We start from the raw sequence: 12,620 nt of genomic DNA, 5'->3' as shown, positions 1-12,620 counted from the left end.
GAAAATGAACAATGTGCAAACAGTTTGCTCTCTGGAGACCTACGCAGAAGATTCTCTTGAGTAGTAAAGCCCTTAGTGTGCCCATGTATCAGATACACAGCTTCACTGTGTTTGCTGGACATATCCTGAAGCCAAGTCAGTCAGGAGAAACCACACAAGTAGTGTAGGGTACCACAGTGAAAGGAAAAAATGCAGCATCGCTTGGTGAGGAAGCTGAGAGGTGCATGTAGAGAAGTATAATGGTTTATTAAAAAAACAATAGGGACAAGATCAAAAAAGCCTCCAGGAACAAGTTTTTTTAAATTTCCTACCTAGCTCAAAAGATCTCAAAAAAAAGTGAAAGTATATTTTAAATATGGCATTTTGCTTAAGTGTGTCATTTGGAAAAGACTGAAAAAATTCCACCTCCAACAAACTGGTTATACTGAGTAGACCTGAAGAATAGAATGTGGACACTTACTCTTTTCCCACTGAAAAGATGAATGCAGAAAGAATCCAGCAAAATGTACTTTTGTTATTTCAAGGGTTATTTAAAAAACAACAACAATAAACAACCCGTTGAGCTTCAGTGTTGTATTACTGTGTTTGCAAACAACCTCTTGAAAGAAAGCATAGCTGTCTACATGGACTTTTTTATTCCAGCAAAGTACATTCAACCATGATGCTTACATTTTTCCCTCACAGATATGACTCTAAAACATTGTTGTGTCAAAAGGAAGAGTGCAAACCTAGAAGAAATTATCAGGCTGGTGACAAGGGCTTTCCAAACTTCCATTTTCAAAGAGCTCTCTTCTAACTCCTTCCTGTCTCTTCACTATCTAGTGTTGTGAAAGAAGCTGTGTATGAATGCACGAGGTATTTTTTCTGTCATCTGACATTTTTACATGCTACATAAAGAAACTAAAAGCATAACAGCTTGAAAGGTAAAAATATATATGCAAGAAGGGCTACAATCCTATTATCCTTTTTTTCCCAATTGTATTTTCAAAATACATGACCTTCTTACAGTGATTCAGCTGCTGCGTGCTGTTAAATGTTATCACTTATTACACAGAAATCCAATTACAGTTACAACACTAGTGAACTTTCCTACCACCTATTCTCTCTCTTTCTGAAGTAAAGATAGCCTTGTGGTGCAAAGACTAGGGTTGAAGCTAACCCTGGCAGCTGTCTCAGAGTTTGAAAGTTCCTTTGAAAAATCTATTTTCTTTATCATATAGCTCTTGCTCATCTGCTTACTTTTCTTGCTTGCATGTTGGGTAAATGGAATGTCTATTTTACGTTTTTCTGTATTAAAATGCAGATATTTTAATTATGTTGTAATACATAATTTTCTGCTTTACAAAACTGTGTTATAAACTTGACAAGAGAAGTTGTATGGGTGTGAAAAAGGATGCTGGAAAAAAAATAATTGCTTCTGTTTAAAAAGAGTGAAATCCTTTTAAGCAGTACCCACGCTGGGAACTCTCTAAAGTGTAAAGCTTGGTCTTTGTCAAAAGTTCAGACCAATCTAATAAAAAGATTTTCCAGAACTAGTGGAAATAAATGATTGGCTTAAATTTCAGGTTTCAAATCTAACAATCCTTCGCTGTTTATTAGGATATTTTCTTTCATGATCTTATTTATAAAATTATGTTTGTTTTTAAAGACAGATCTTACTTAGCCTGATAAATGTATCATAAAAGCAGTAGCTTAAAAAACTGCAAATGTTTAGGCTTCAGTGTTCATAAATAACTATTTTACAAATCTAGTTGGTAACTTTGTAGAATTGATTTGCTCAAGTAGTGGACAATTGCTTACAGTGCTCATCTCTAAAGGTGTTCATGAATAATGCTGTTATTATTAAATCTGTTTAGGCTAGTGCATTATAAACTGCAGCAGAATTTACAGAATTTTGGACAAGGGCACTCTCATTTTATTTAGTTTCTTCACATTACTTTTTTTAGTACGTCATTCTCTTTTTTGTTGTATTTTTCTTTTACTTAATTAAGCATTCATGAACCGATACAGAAAAAAGATGAAATAAAAAAAAAAACTATCTAATCTTCTCATATGCATTCCTGGGTTTTGATGTTGTGAAATGGAGCCATAGTGCGAGGACGTTATAGCAGAGAGTTCTGTGACTTGACTGTAGGGTTTACTTCTGTGTATGTGAAGTAGAGAATATATTCTTATGGGTTAAAAAAAAATACCCCTTAGAGTACTTTCAATTAACCTTTTTTATTTCATAAAACAGAGGAATATTACTTCCCTTTTCTCTTCACACAATTCTTGTTTATCATGGGTTGACATCCATTTGGTCCTTTTGAATGTCAAAGAAAAATTTCTGTAGAATATCCTTACCTGGAGATGGAAATAAATTGTTGTACAAGGGCCACTGAAAGGAGAAAAATTCTCTATCCAGTCATTTGTGTTCTTTGACAATAGACCTTGTCTTCACAAATGTTTACAATCAAAATAGAATCCTCCCCCCTTTTGGGAGTAGGCCCCTTTAAAATGACATTTATATAATACATTATTGAAAAGAAAATATTTACCCTTCCTGACTTACCATCTGGTGTCCTTTAAATACTAAAAATTAACATAATGAAAAAGAGCTTTAAATTCATGTGAGTTTAAACTAGCTAAATATCATTGCAGTTAGAAATCAACAGTGAATTGTACTCCCTTTAATATTTTTTTATTTCACGTTTCTTTAATCATACCTGTGATGATATTGCATTGCAAAATTGTTGCATAAAACCATGTGAACAGCATATCTATTGATACATAAATAGATAATGTTTTAAATTCTTAAGTACTATTAATTATACAGTTATTGAAACCCATAAGGATCAAAGGATTTCATATAAGAGGGATTTCACATACAGCTTGGATTATGTTGCTAAATAATAGCACAGTAGTACTTCTTTAGCATTGTAAAATAGCTTAGAGAGGAGTATGATGCCTATAGTTGGTGTAATGCATTGGTAATTAAGAGGGTGTGAGGTTAAGCTTCATTAACTGCTGTGGGATTGTATCTTGGATTTTATTATCCCCTAGAGAACATAAGAAGTGAGAGAGGTCAAACTGTTAGAATCTGATTTTGCTTCGTGCATCTGCCAAAACAAGGCAGGCAGAGTAATGTGGCAGCAAACACAGAAAGGCCTGGATTGCCAGCAGATACGAGTTGTACACCATTTTATTACAAAGATAAAAGATTTATTAATAAAAAATAAATTACCTCCTGTTTGCAATAAAACCTTCATAAGCTTGGTTTGGAGGAAACAAAATTATTTTAATTGCATTGTTGTTTAGTGTTAGCACTTTAGAAAACCATTTTTTCCCCGCACCTATTTTTTTATTTTAAAAGATAGCAACAAGCTTCCTTTTCTTTTTTTTCCTTTCTACTACATCTCAGTCTAGACACAGACAAATGCCCCAACCAAACCGCACTTAATAACTTTAGCACTTGTCTGCCTTTTTGGTGTATTCATGCTGCATAGCAAAGACTTGTATTTTAGTTGACCCCAAGAAGTGCTGTGCATTTTCTTTTTTTTTTATTTTAACTAATGCACTGCTACATGCTTTGTTTTTTTATATACCTTATGAGAAATTTGTCTTTTTTTAGCCTGGGAGAATGTAACAGTTCTCAGGAGTTGACACACTGATGCCACAAAATTGTCAGTCCCAGAGCTTTTCAAAGCTATAGGATGTGGGAGCTAAGATATTTTTAAGCAGAAATAGGTTAAATAGATATTACAGGCTGATAAATCAACTCTCCTTTTCTTAGTCTTTTGTTTAAATAACACTTTTATTTCCAAATTCAGGATGAAATTTTGGAAGTAACTTTTAAAAATTTTAAGAGTCTTGTATTCTTCTGAAAATCTGATTTTGATTCTAAGAATATAAACTTATTTAATCCCAAATACGCTCATAATCCAAAATCCTTTTTTAAATTCTGATAATTTCAGCAGCTTTAGGTGCTTTTTATATATGATAGAGAAGTACAGTTCTCAAACATAAATAATGATTTAATAAGACTGCTGGAAACTAGTGTCTTTGTTTCTCAATGTGTCTTTGTTTCTCAATTTGTAATGTATCTGGGAGAAAGGGAGTTTTACTAAAGCCCTGCTCTTGAATCTCCCATGGGCAGATATTTTGAGGAAAAGTCCAGGCTTAGCCATCTTTAAATGGCACTCATGGAAACCATGCCCTCCACTGCACTCTGTATATGTTCTGCTGTATAGTTTTCAGTCCAGTTTTTGTATAGGTGTTCCAGAAGGCGTCTGTGTTCTGTGGCTAGTTTGGCTGCTGGTCTGCTTCGCCCTTTCCATAAGTCTTATTTTTCCTTCAATTTTTAAGCACAATCTGAGAACTGATGAATGCTTTATAGTTCTTGGACAGTAATGAAACCTTTCATGACAGTGAAGAGTTGTGAAGTATATATCCAACCAGCCAGCCTTTATCTTTGAGAATATACCTATGTTATGACAACTGGAGACTTTTTCTCACTAAGGCATGATCAGGTTTGGAAAGAGCTAGTTCCTTGAAACAAAGAATAACATTTAATTTGCAGTGTCAGAAGAGCAGGAAACCTTTTATTCCAGTTCTAGTTATCATGAAGATAAAAAGAGGATATGAAGATAAAAAGAAATGTTTGGATCACTTCAATTTCAGTATTTTCAATATTGCCCATAAAGCTGGTTTATATAACTGTGTTCTGTGTCTGTAATTCTCCCTGGTCCCAAGCCTACTAACCAATTTTGAGCTCTCTCCATTTCCAAATGTGCTTATACAAAGATCTAGTTAAAAGATTTTTTAAAAGTATGGACTGGGATACATGAATCAGTACATCCCAAGGCAAAACAACATTAATGATCACCTATGTATTGTGTTTAGTCTTTTACCAAGCTAATGAAGGCATGCATGTTGGCTTCTAGTCAATGTAGACATACCTTCGAACAGGAACTGCATGTTCTGCCTCTCTTTCATACAGTTTAGTGTAAATGGGAGGGAAACAAGGGTAAGGAGGAGCTGGGATAATAGTGATAATGTTAGGATGCAGATCTGGAGGTAAACAATCTTTATTAGTTCTGTTCAGTAATCTTTATCTAAAATGTGTTCAAATTACAGATATACTCAGATCATGGATAGGATTGGAATTTTTTTTCCTATTTGTGCTTAAGTGCAACATCCCAGAATATATTTAACCAAGTTAATATACCAGGTGGAGCTCAAGCAATTGGTCTTCAAAATACCAGTCAGCTCCACAGGCAGACTACCTTTTCCAGATTGCAGCTGAATTATGTACGAAGCCTACTAAGAGGCTGTAAAATTCACAACCACCATGTGCAAGAATATGATTCAGGATATGTTTGGTTTAGAGCACAGTGTTTGTTGGGGTAGAAAATTATATGGCTGTGAGACCTAGTAGCCCCAGAAACGTCTTAAGTCTCAGTGCATCATGTGAACATGTTTCCTTCATAGCGACAAGAACATGGTACATCTAAGAAATGTATTCTTCAGCTAAGCATGGTAGTTATTAGGTAAATGTATTTCAGAAAAGCAACTGAGGAAATAAGACTTGCTCTTGGTATGAGAGAGTTTTTCAAGTGCTCCTGGTTCCTTCTGTGGGGCAGCAAGGGACAAGACAGCATAAAACAGACCTAAGCTGATGCATATGCTAACTGCCATGGTACTGAGTCATGGATTTTCTCATGTTGCTTTGTATGAATTTAGTCATGTTTAAACAATCATTTTATAATGTTAGAAGTTTTTTATTATGTCAGAATAAAATCTCTTTATTACGTCAGAAAAATAAACTATATTGGCAAAAAAGGCTATTTCAGATGGATACGTAGATAGGTTTTCGTCTCTGACAGCCAAAATCTTTATCAGCTTCAGATGAAACCATTTTTCCTTGATCTCTTAATCTGCTTCATTCTTAGCAACAGTTAAGGTATACCACAGTGCCTAATTGTGTTGCACTGATAGTGTGTCTGTCTCTGTTTTGGACTGAGCTTCTTGGGTGTCAACAGCTAGTATTTGTAATGTCTCCCTTCCATATAGTGCCATGTAAGAAGGTTTTGTTCTGTGTTTGACTGCAAGGCAGGAACTTTTTTCAGTGTTACATGAGGGTATTGAAGTAGCTTGTACTTTATCAGTAGTACTTGGAGAACCTCTCACCCCTTATTGTCTTGACCTCTGTTTTATTTTAGGGTAAAATACAGTCTCTGTGTAAAATATACATTATGTGTGATTATATAAAAGCAAATGTATATAGCTAAATGTCCCTGTCTCAAATTTGTCTTTGCCAATTATTATATAATAACCATGAACCAGTAGCGCAAGTGACAGGCATTTGCAGTGATTCCAGAGGAGAAAAATATTAAATAGCTTAAAAAAATATTGGTGCTGTTTTTCTCTTTACCTACAGTAAAGGTGAATGGTAAAGTACGCGATTTCCTGGATTTCAGCTTTGTGGATGATGTGATAGCTGCCTGGTGATACTACAGCAGGATGAGGTAGCAGCATGTATCAGTGTTAGGATGAGAAACAGGCAAGCTCAGGGAGTTTGATGAAATGCTTAGGCAGGGTTTCATGATATCTTCCAAACTGTGGCTGGCACTTGTTTTCAGAACAACAGGGGTTACGCACCACTATAAAAAGTTCCAGGTAGTACCTGGGAGCCAGTTGATCTTGGTGAGTGAAAGGAAGAGATACCTGGAAATGTTTTGGCCTGCAGAATTATTCATTTACAGAACTCACTTTTTAAATGAAGGTTGATTTTATTTATTTTTTTAATTAGTATAATTGAGCAATATTTTGAGATGATCACATAGCTCTTCACTAAAAAAGAAAGACCTTTTTGCCTTAGCCAGCTTAAACGTATGAATAACCGTATTAGGAAATTAAATTGGTGTAATAGTTTAACTGTTCAGTAATTTGTTTTCAAAATAGCACCCTAATTGGAAAATAAGATTAATTAACTATTTGTTGTGGATATCTGAGTTATAAAATTAAAAATTCAAAATAACATCTTCTTTTTTAGAAAAATCCTTTATATAATTCTCTTAGAAGTAAATGGAAATAATTTGTATCTGCATATATGTGAAATGCATTGGCTTGCTTGTCAGCTCATGTTTGTATTTATACTTTCTCAGAACCTTTCAGTAGTGTTCTGTTTTCATTTCCTCCTGTCTGTCAGAAATCTTTGTCTTTGGTTTGAAAGTTTGCCTGCTTTCTTTCTGGTTAGATGTAAGGAAACTTTGACTTTCTTTTTTTACTGAAACATCTGTTATAAATCTGTAAATTTAATGAAAGCGCTAAATACTAACTTAAAATTATAATCTTCATGTAGTTTTCATACCCATAAAGCTTAATTTTTACAACCATAGTAATATGAGTTTATTGTATACAATTGTATCTTTTAAACAAGCTGTAAGAAATCTGAAAATTTAACTCTGTACATAACCATTCTCATGAAAAGTGTTTACCAGGCTTTTGCAGTTCATTTGCAAAAAGAAAGTAAATAAAATAATTTGCTCAAAGGTGTGGCTTGCATCTTCTGCTTAGCTGCTGAAACACATAGGTACAATTGTTCTATTTCTGCAACTTTATTGAAGTAACTACATAAAAGTTTTCATAGCTTCCATTACCTTTTATCTTGGAGGGTGTACTGACCAACCACTGAGAGACAGAAACAACTGTCCTGAAATTAGAAACATTTGTTCTCAATTTTGTCAATAATTGTAGATATTATGTTAATTTACACTAAAGAAACAAAACTAGTGCGCGTTGTTCACAAGCTTACATATTGAACTATATAGAGATTTTCTCTCCTGGATTCTTTAATACTGAATTAGTGTAATACTAAACCCAAAGTGGATTCATTTAAAATTCATTGACTTCTTTCTATGTGTGTCTTTGTATCATGTCTGCCTACATAAATCTGTGAATGTCATTTAGATGTTTCTGGTCAGTATCGGTTCTGCCTATGTTCAGTGTTACGTGCGTATCTCATACTTAGATCGAGATTCTTCTGAAGTTTTCAAAATTGGTTTTCTTATGTCTTCACACCTAATACCTTGTAACAGAGATACTGGCTAGCTCTGTATATTTTTAACCCCTGAGACCACATCTCAGTTCTTTCTCAAGAGTCTTTGCTTAATGAAAAGTTAGTTTTCAAATAAGTCTTGATCTATTTTAAGCAGATAAAGAATTCCTGTACCCTCCAGCTTACACAGATGGGTGATAAAGTTGGGTCAGAAAACTTGATTGCACTTCATTCCTTTAGTAGGTGTAGAAGCCCAATGCATAAATTCTGAATGCTGTGCTTGATATCTACCCAGTGCTGTTTACTTTTTCAGCTATGCAACAAAGAGAGAAAGCAGAAAGTTTGTAATAAAACATTGTTCCTAATCTAGGTCTAAGTCAAAGCTCCAGGTCTGTCTTTATAGAACAATTAAATCCACCTGTGTGCAACGCTTTTTTTTTTTTTTAAGCCAGAAATGTTTGCATTAGAAACTTCTAAAAATTCCAGGATAAAATACTTGCCACTTCCTTTTACTTCCTTGTTTGTGTTCATGAGGTATCCATCATTAGTAGATATCATACCTAATGGTTAGCAGAAGAGAAAATTCAAACCATCCTGCCACAGTTGTTTTCAGCCTGTGTCTATAGGCTATTGTGGTCTGTTGAATACTTTTGAAAGATTTATAGAAGATAACAAAGAAAAGTGATCTTATTGTAAAACAGGCTTATATTCACTATGCAGGGAACTTATCTATTCTCAGAAATAGAATAGTTTAGGAGTTCAACCTTTAAAGACAGATAAAAAAAAAAAAGGAATATGGATGCTGCTCAAGATGTGTTGTTTGTGTAAAGCAGAGCATACAATTTGATAATTCCATTTTGCATTCTCTTATATTTGTATAATTCATTTTTCCCATAAAAATTACATGGGTTTTTTCATGCTCAGTATTAGTAGGACCCAGTCATTTGGAACAGTTATTTTAATCAAGTTTTGTTGCACATTTTGCAACTGTCCCATTATATTAAGATAACTGTATTAGCTAACTTTGGGGCAGAGGGGGAGAGGGGGAGGATGAAAATCTAAACTGCTGTTTCTACTGTAGATAGCTGAAATTCTTTTGCTCTCCACCTGTAGGAACTTCCAGCCCCTTTGCTTGATGATATCTACAGAAATGAACGGGGAGAAGAAACAACAGCTGTTAAGTCTGAAGATTTTCAGGATTCTATGAAAATAGCCTGGCGCTACCAAAATTTACCAAAAGTGGAGGTAATCAGTATTTCATACTTTTTTCCTCTTGCAGTCGAAAAACATTTGCAGAGCAAATGCTTTTCAGTAGAATATAGACAACAGAACTGCTAATGGACACTGTTACAGGATTGCCTCCTGTAGGTTAATTATCATACAACACTGTATTTTTTATTACTAAAGATACAGAGAGAAAGGGAATTTGAGAGTTTGCAGAAACTATAAAATTTAATGCAGACAATAATAATTTAAAAGTAAAAATCATTAAAGTTCTATGGGATTTTTCAATGAGCATTATTAAATTGAGACAGCTTTTTATGAAAGTTTGAATAATTTGGTCACTTACAAATTACTTAAGTAGGCTTAATCAACAGTACTTACTAGACGTCTGTAGTGAAAGTACTATGTCGAAGCAAGCTGTTGACCTGCTTATCCATGTGCATAACAACTAAAGTAAGCACTTGAGATTATATCAGCTTCACTGTCACTAGAAACTAATCACTGTGCAGGGAGAATATAAGAAACAAGCCCAGTGGTCAGTCTTTCAGAGTTTACAGTTGTTAGTGTTTTGTGAATAATGTGTCTCCCATGGCTGCTGACTTTCTTATTTAAACCAGTGGCACAATCAACCTTTAATAAAATTGCAGCATTTTTGAATATCCAGAACAAAGACCTTGTTTTCTCTATACATTTTAGCCTACATTAATAAATTCTGGTTTAGATGTGGTCGTAACTGCCTAGTAAGTCCAGTCGTATTCTTAAAAAACATAATTGGAATGTGACAAAATGATCTTACAAGACTTGGCATGTCTGGTTTTCTGTGAAATTGCACAGACATGGCTATATAGTTGTGTCAGAAAAGACTTATATATGGTGACATGCCAAATCAAACAGCCTCCAGGGTAATCATATAATCTCATCAATTTTATTATTGTGGAGCTTGCTGTGCCACTCTGAACCATCCCCAAAATAATTTGTCTGTTTTAAAATCCAGCAGAATTCCTCGTACATTGATATGGAAAGAATTGCATGTTGTTTAACAAATAGTATTCTGATGTCCTAACAAAATAGAAAAACATATAAATAATCCAGTTAGGTGTGCACTCATCTTCTATACCTTCATAGAAGTAATCACTTCTTCCACTAATATAATATTTCTCTACAATACATAATGTACTTGTCCTCAATTATTTGAAAGTTGATTATGCAAGATAGAATAAAATGATCAATCTTTTGTGGGGTGTTTCCCTTGTTGTCATTGCTGCTTGCTGAATTGGATGCTGATCATTCTGAATAGTTGAGGTACAATATTTTTTATGTGTATGTTAAATTTATAAAAAAATTAAAACTTGCAAATAAAAGTTAATTCTTAAGCTAGCTATACATCCCTAAAATTCCTTAGGATATTCTAATTAGTGAAGGATAGTTTTGAAATTTATATTTTTCAATATTTTATAATGCACTTATCATAAAATTTTGGTGCTGTGCTAAATTAATTTGATTGGTGAATATACTCCATTGAGGAAAAATCTGATGTTGCTTTGCAGCACCCTGGATGTTTAATACACTTAATACTATCATTTAATGAATTACTTTGGTTGTGATTTATTCTTTAAATTTACTTTTGGCAGAAAAAAAAATAACATTGAATAAAATTTCAAGGCATATTTTCCAAAGTGATTGAACTAATAAACTAGTGCATTTTCAAAAACTACTGTCAAATAGTTTCAAGTATGAAAGAGAGAAAATAGCTTTGCTTTTAACTAGAACTCTAAACATGTTAGCAGAAAACTTTTCCATCCAGTATCTGGCTTTACATATGAAGTAAGAATGCTGAGTAAAAGCTGTCTTTGTGGTACTTTTGATGCTTAATTTAGCTTTTATTTCTAAGTAATAAAAGAGATTTTCATTAATAGTTCAGATATTCCCTTCCCATTTATTAGACCCCCTATATACTAGCTAGATAACTCATTTTTGTTCTTATGCATGGTATTTATATTAGTACTCTTCATAACTATCACAGTTTCTATTTACATATTGCACATACCTTGTATATCAGAAAAAGACAGAAGATTTATGAGAAATCTGTCAGAGTAACAGGTCATCTTGTGCTTGATGTGCCTTTGCCAGTTTGTTACTTTCATCTGTATCAGAGGTTAATTTCATTTAAACTTTTGAGTATGTGGATAGCCTATTTTGCAATGCAAGACAGTGTGGTTTTTTTCCTTTTTCTTTTTTTTTTTTTTTTTTTGAATGAACTGCGTATGTTCTTGGGGCAATATATAAACTGTCACAGCATGAAATCAATTTTCTGCCTTGATTCATCCTAAATCTGAGATTTCTAGCACATTAGTATTGCAATTAGAAACATTAACAGCAGACGGTAGCATAAAAGCACACTCTGCTCACTGACAATTTAGTGTATTTCTCCTTGTGCAAAACAGGAATCCAGGAAAGAACAGGCTTGAGCCTCCAATCCACTAATAAATTTATCAGATCAAACTTAAGAGGAATGGAAAGTCTCTGCTTCGCACTCTCCATGGTCATTCTGCTAAGGCAGATTATTCATGCTTACTTGATTCAGGTAGGCTTTTTGCAAGCTTCCCCGCTAAGCCTGGGAATGCAGTACATTGAGGCCTATTCATAGGCTTCTGACATAGACCGAGCTTTTATTGCATGGTGTTTTATTATAGCCAAATCCTAGTCTCCACCCAGTTTGTAGGCACTGTGCTTATTCTTTTGAATCAAGAGAGGTTATCACCTACCTTAATCCATGCAGCAGGGTGGATTAAGGACACCAATGTGCCTCAGGATTCTCAAAGAGGATCCTGGAAACTTCTTGTTTCTTCTTTTTTGCTGTCTTTACTAAACTCTATTGGGCCTCAGTAAGGATTTGCATCTGAAATGGGCAACCTGGAGCTTTTCTCAATGAAGACATCAGATCAAAGTTCAGTTAGTCAAGGCCTTTCTAAAACATTAAGGGGGCTTGGAAGTACACAATAAAAAGATGAGCTCTGGCAGAGATTGCAGTAAAAACATTCTGATCTGTAATCCGGATAAAGAATAGATTATAGGCCAAAGAACAGCCCCTGTTTAAATTGCTTTCAGAATCTTCATTTTAAATAAAGTTACATTTTACATTAAAAATATTTAGATTTTGATAGATTGTTATGTTTTGTTGGACTTCCTTCTTTAAAAATCAGCTGTTGATCAATAAATTAAAACACTGACTTAGAGAACGTGTTTTTCTATCTTTTTTTGTGTGTAAAACTGATGTGCCTTCTATGACTAGATATACATGAGCAATTTTGTGGTTTTTTTAAATTAAAAACTAATTATTTGTTTTAATGAAAAGTTT

At 33.9% G+C, this 12,620-nt stretch overlaps 1 protein-coding gene across 3 annotated transcripts in view; it reads left to right on the top strand.

Annotated features, from left to right (window-relative positions):
• The window catches only part of ELP4 (elongator acetyltransferase complex subunit 4), a 158,246-nt gene that overhangs the window by 23,683 nt on the left and 121,943 nt on the right, over positions 1–12,620 (top strand). For all 3 annotated transcript variants that reach the window (XM_075048200.1, XM_075048201.1, XM_075048202.1), the window contains exon 4: positions 9,152–9,283. In XM_075048200.1, the coding sequence (XP_074904301.1) occupies positions 9,152–9,283 (132 nt within the window). The remainder of the gene's footprint in view (positions 1–9,151; positions 9,284–12,620) is intronic.

This window comes from Buteo buteo, chromosome 16 (genome assembly GCF_964188355.1).
Source record: "Buteo buteo chromosome 16, bButBut1.hap1.1, whole genome shotgun sequence".
Taxonomy (NCBI): Eukaryota; Metazoa; Chordata; class Aves; order Accipitriformes; family Accipitridae; genus Buteo; species Buteo buteo.
The sequence above is the reverse complement of the archived record's forward strand: the minus strand, read 5'-3'. Positions and strand labels throughout refer to the sequence as shown.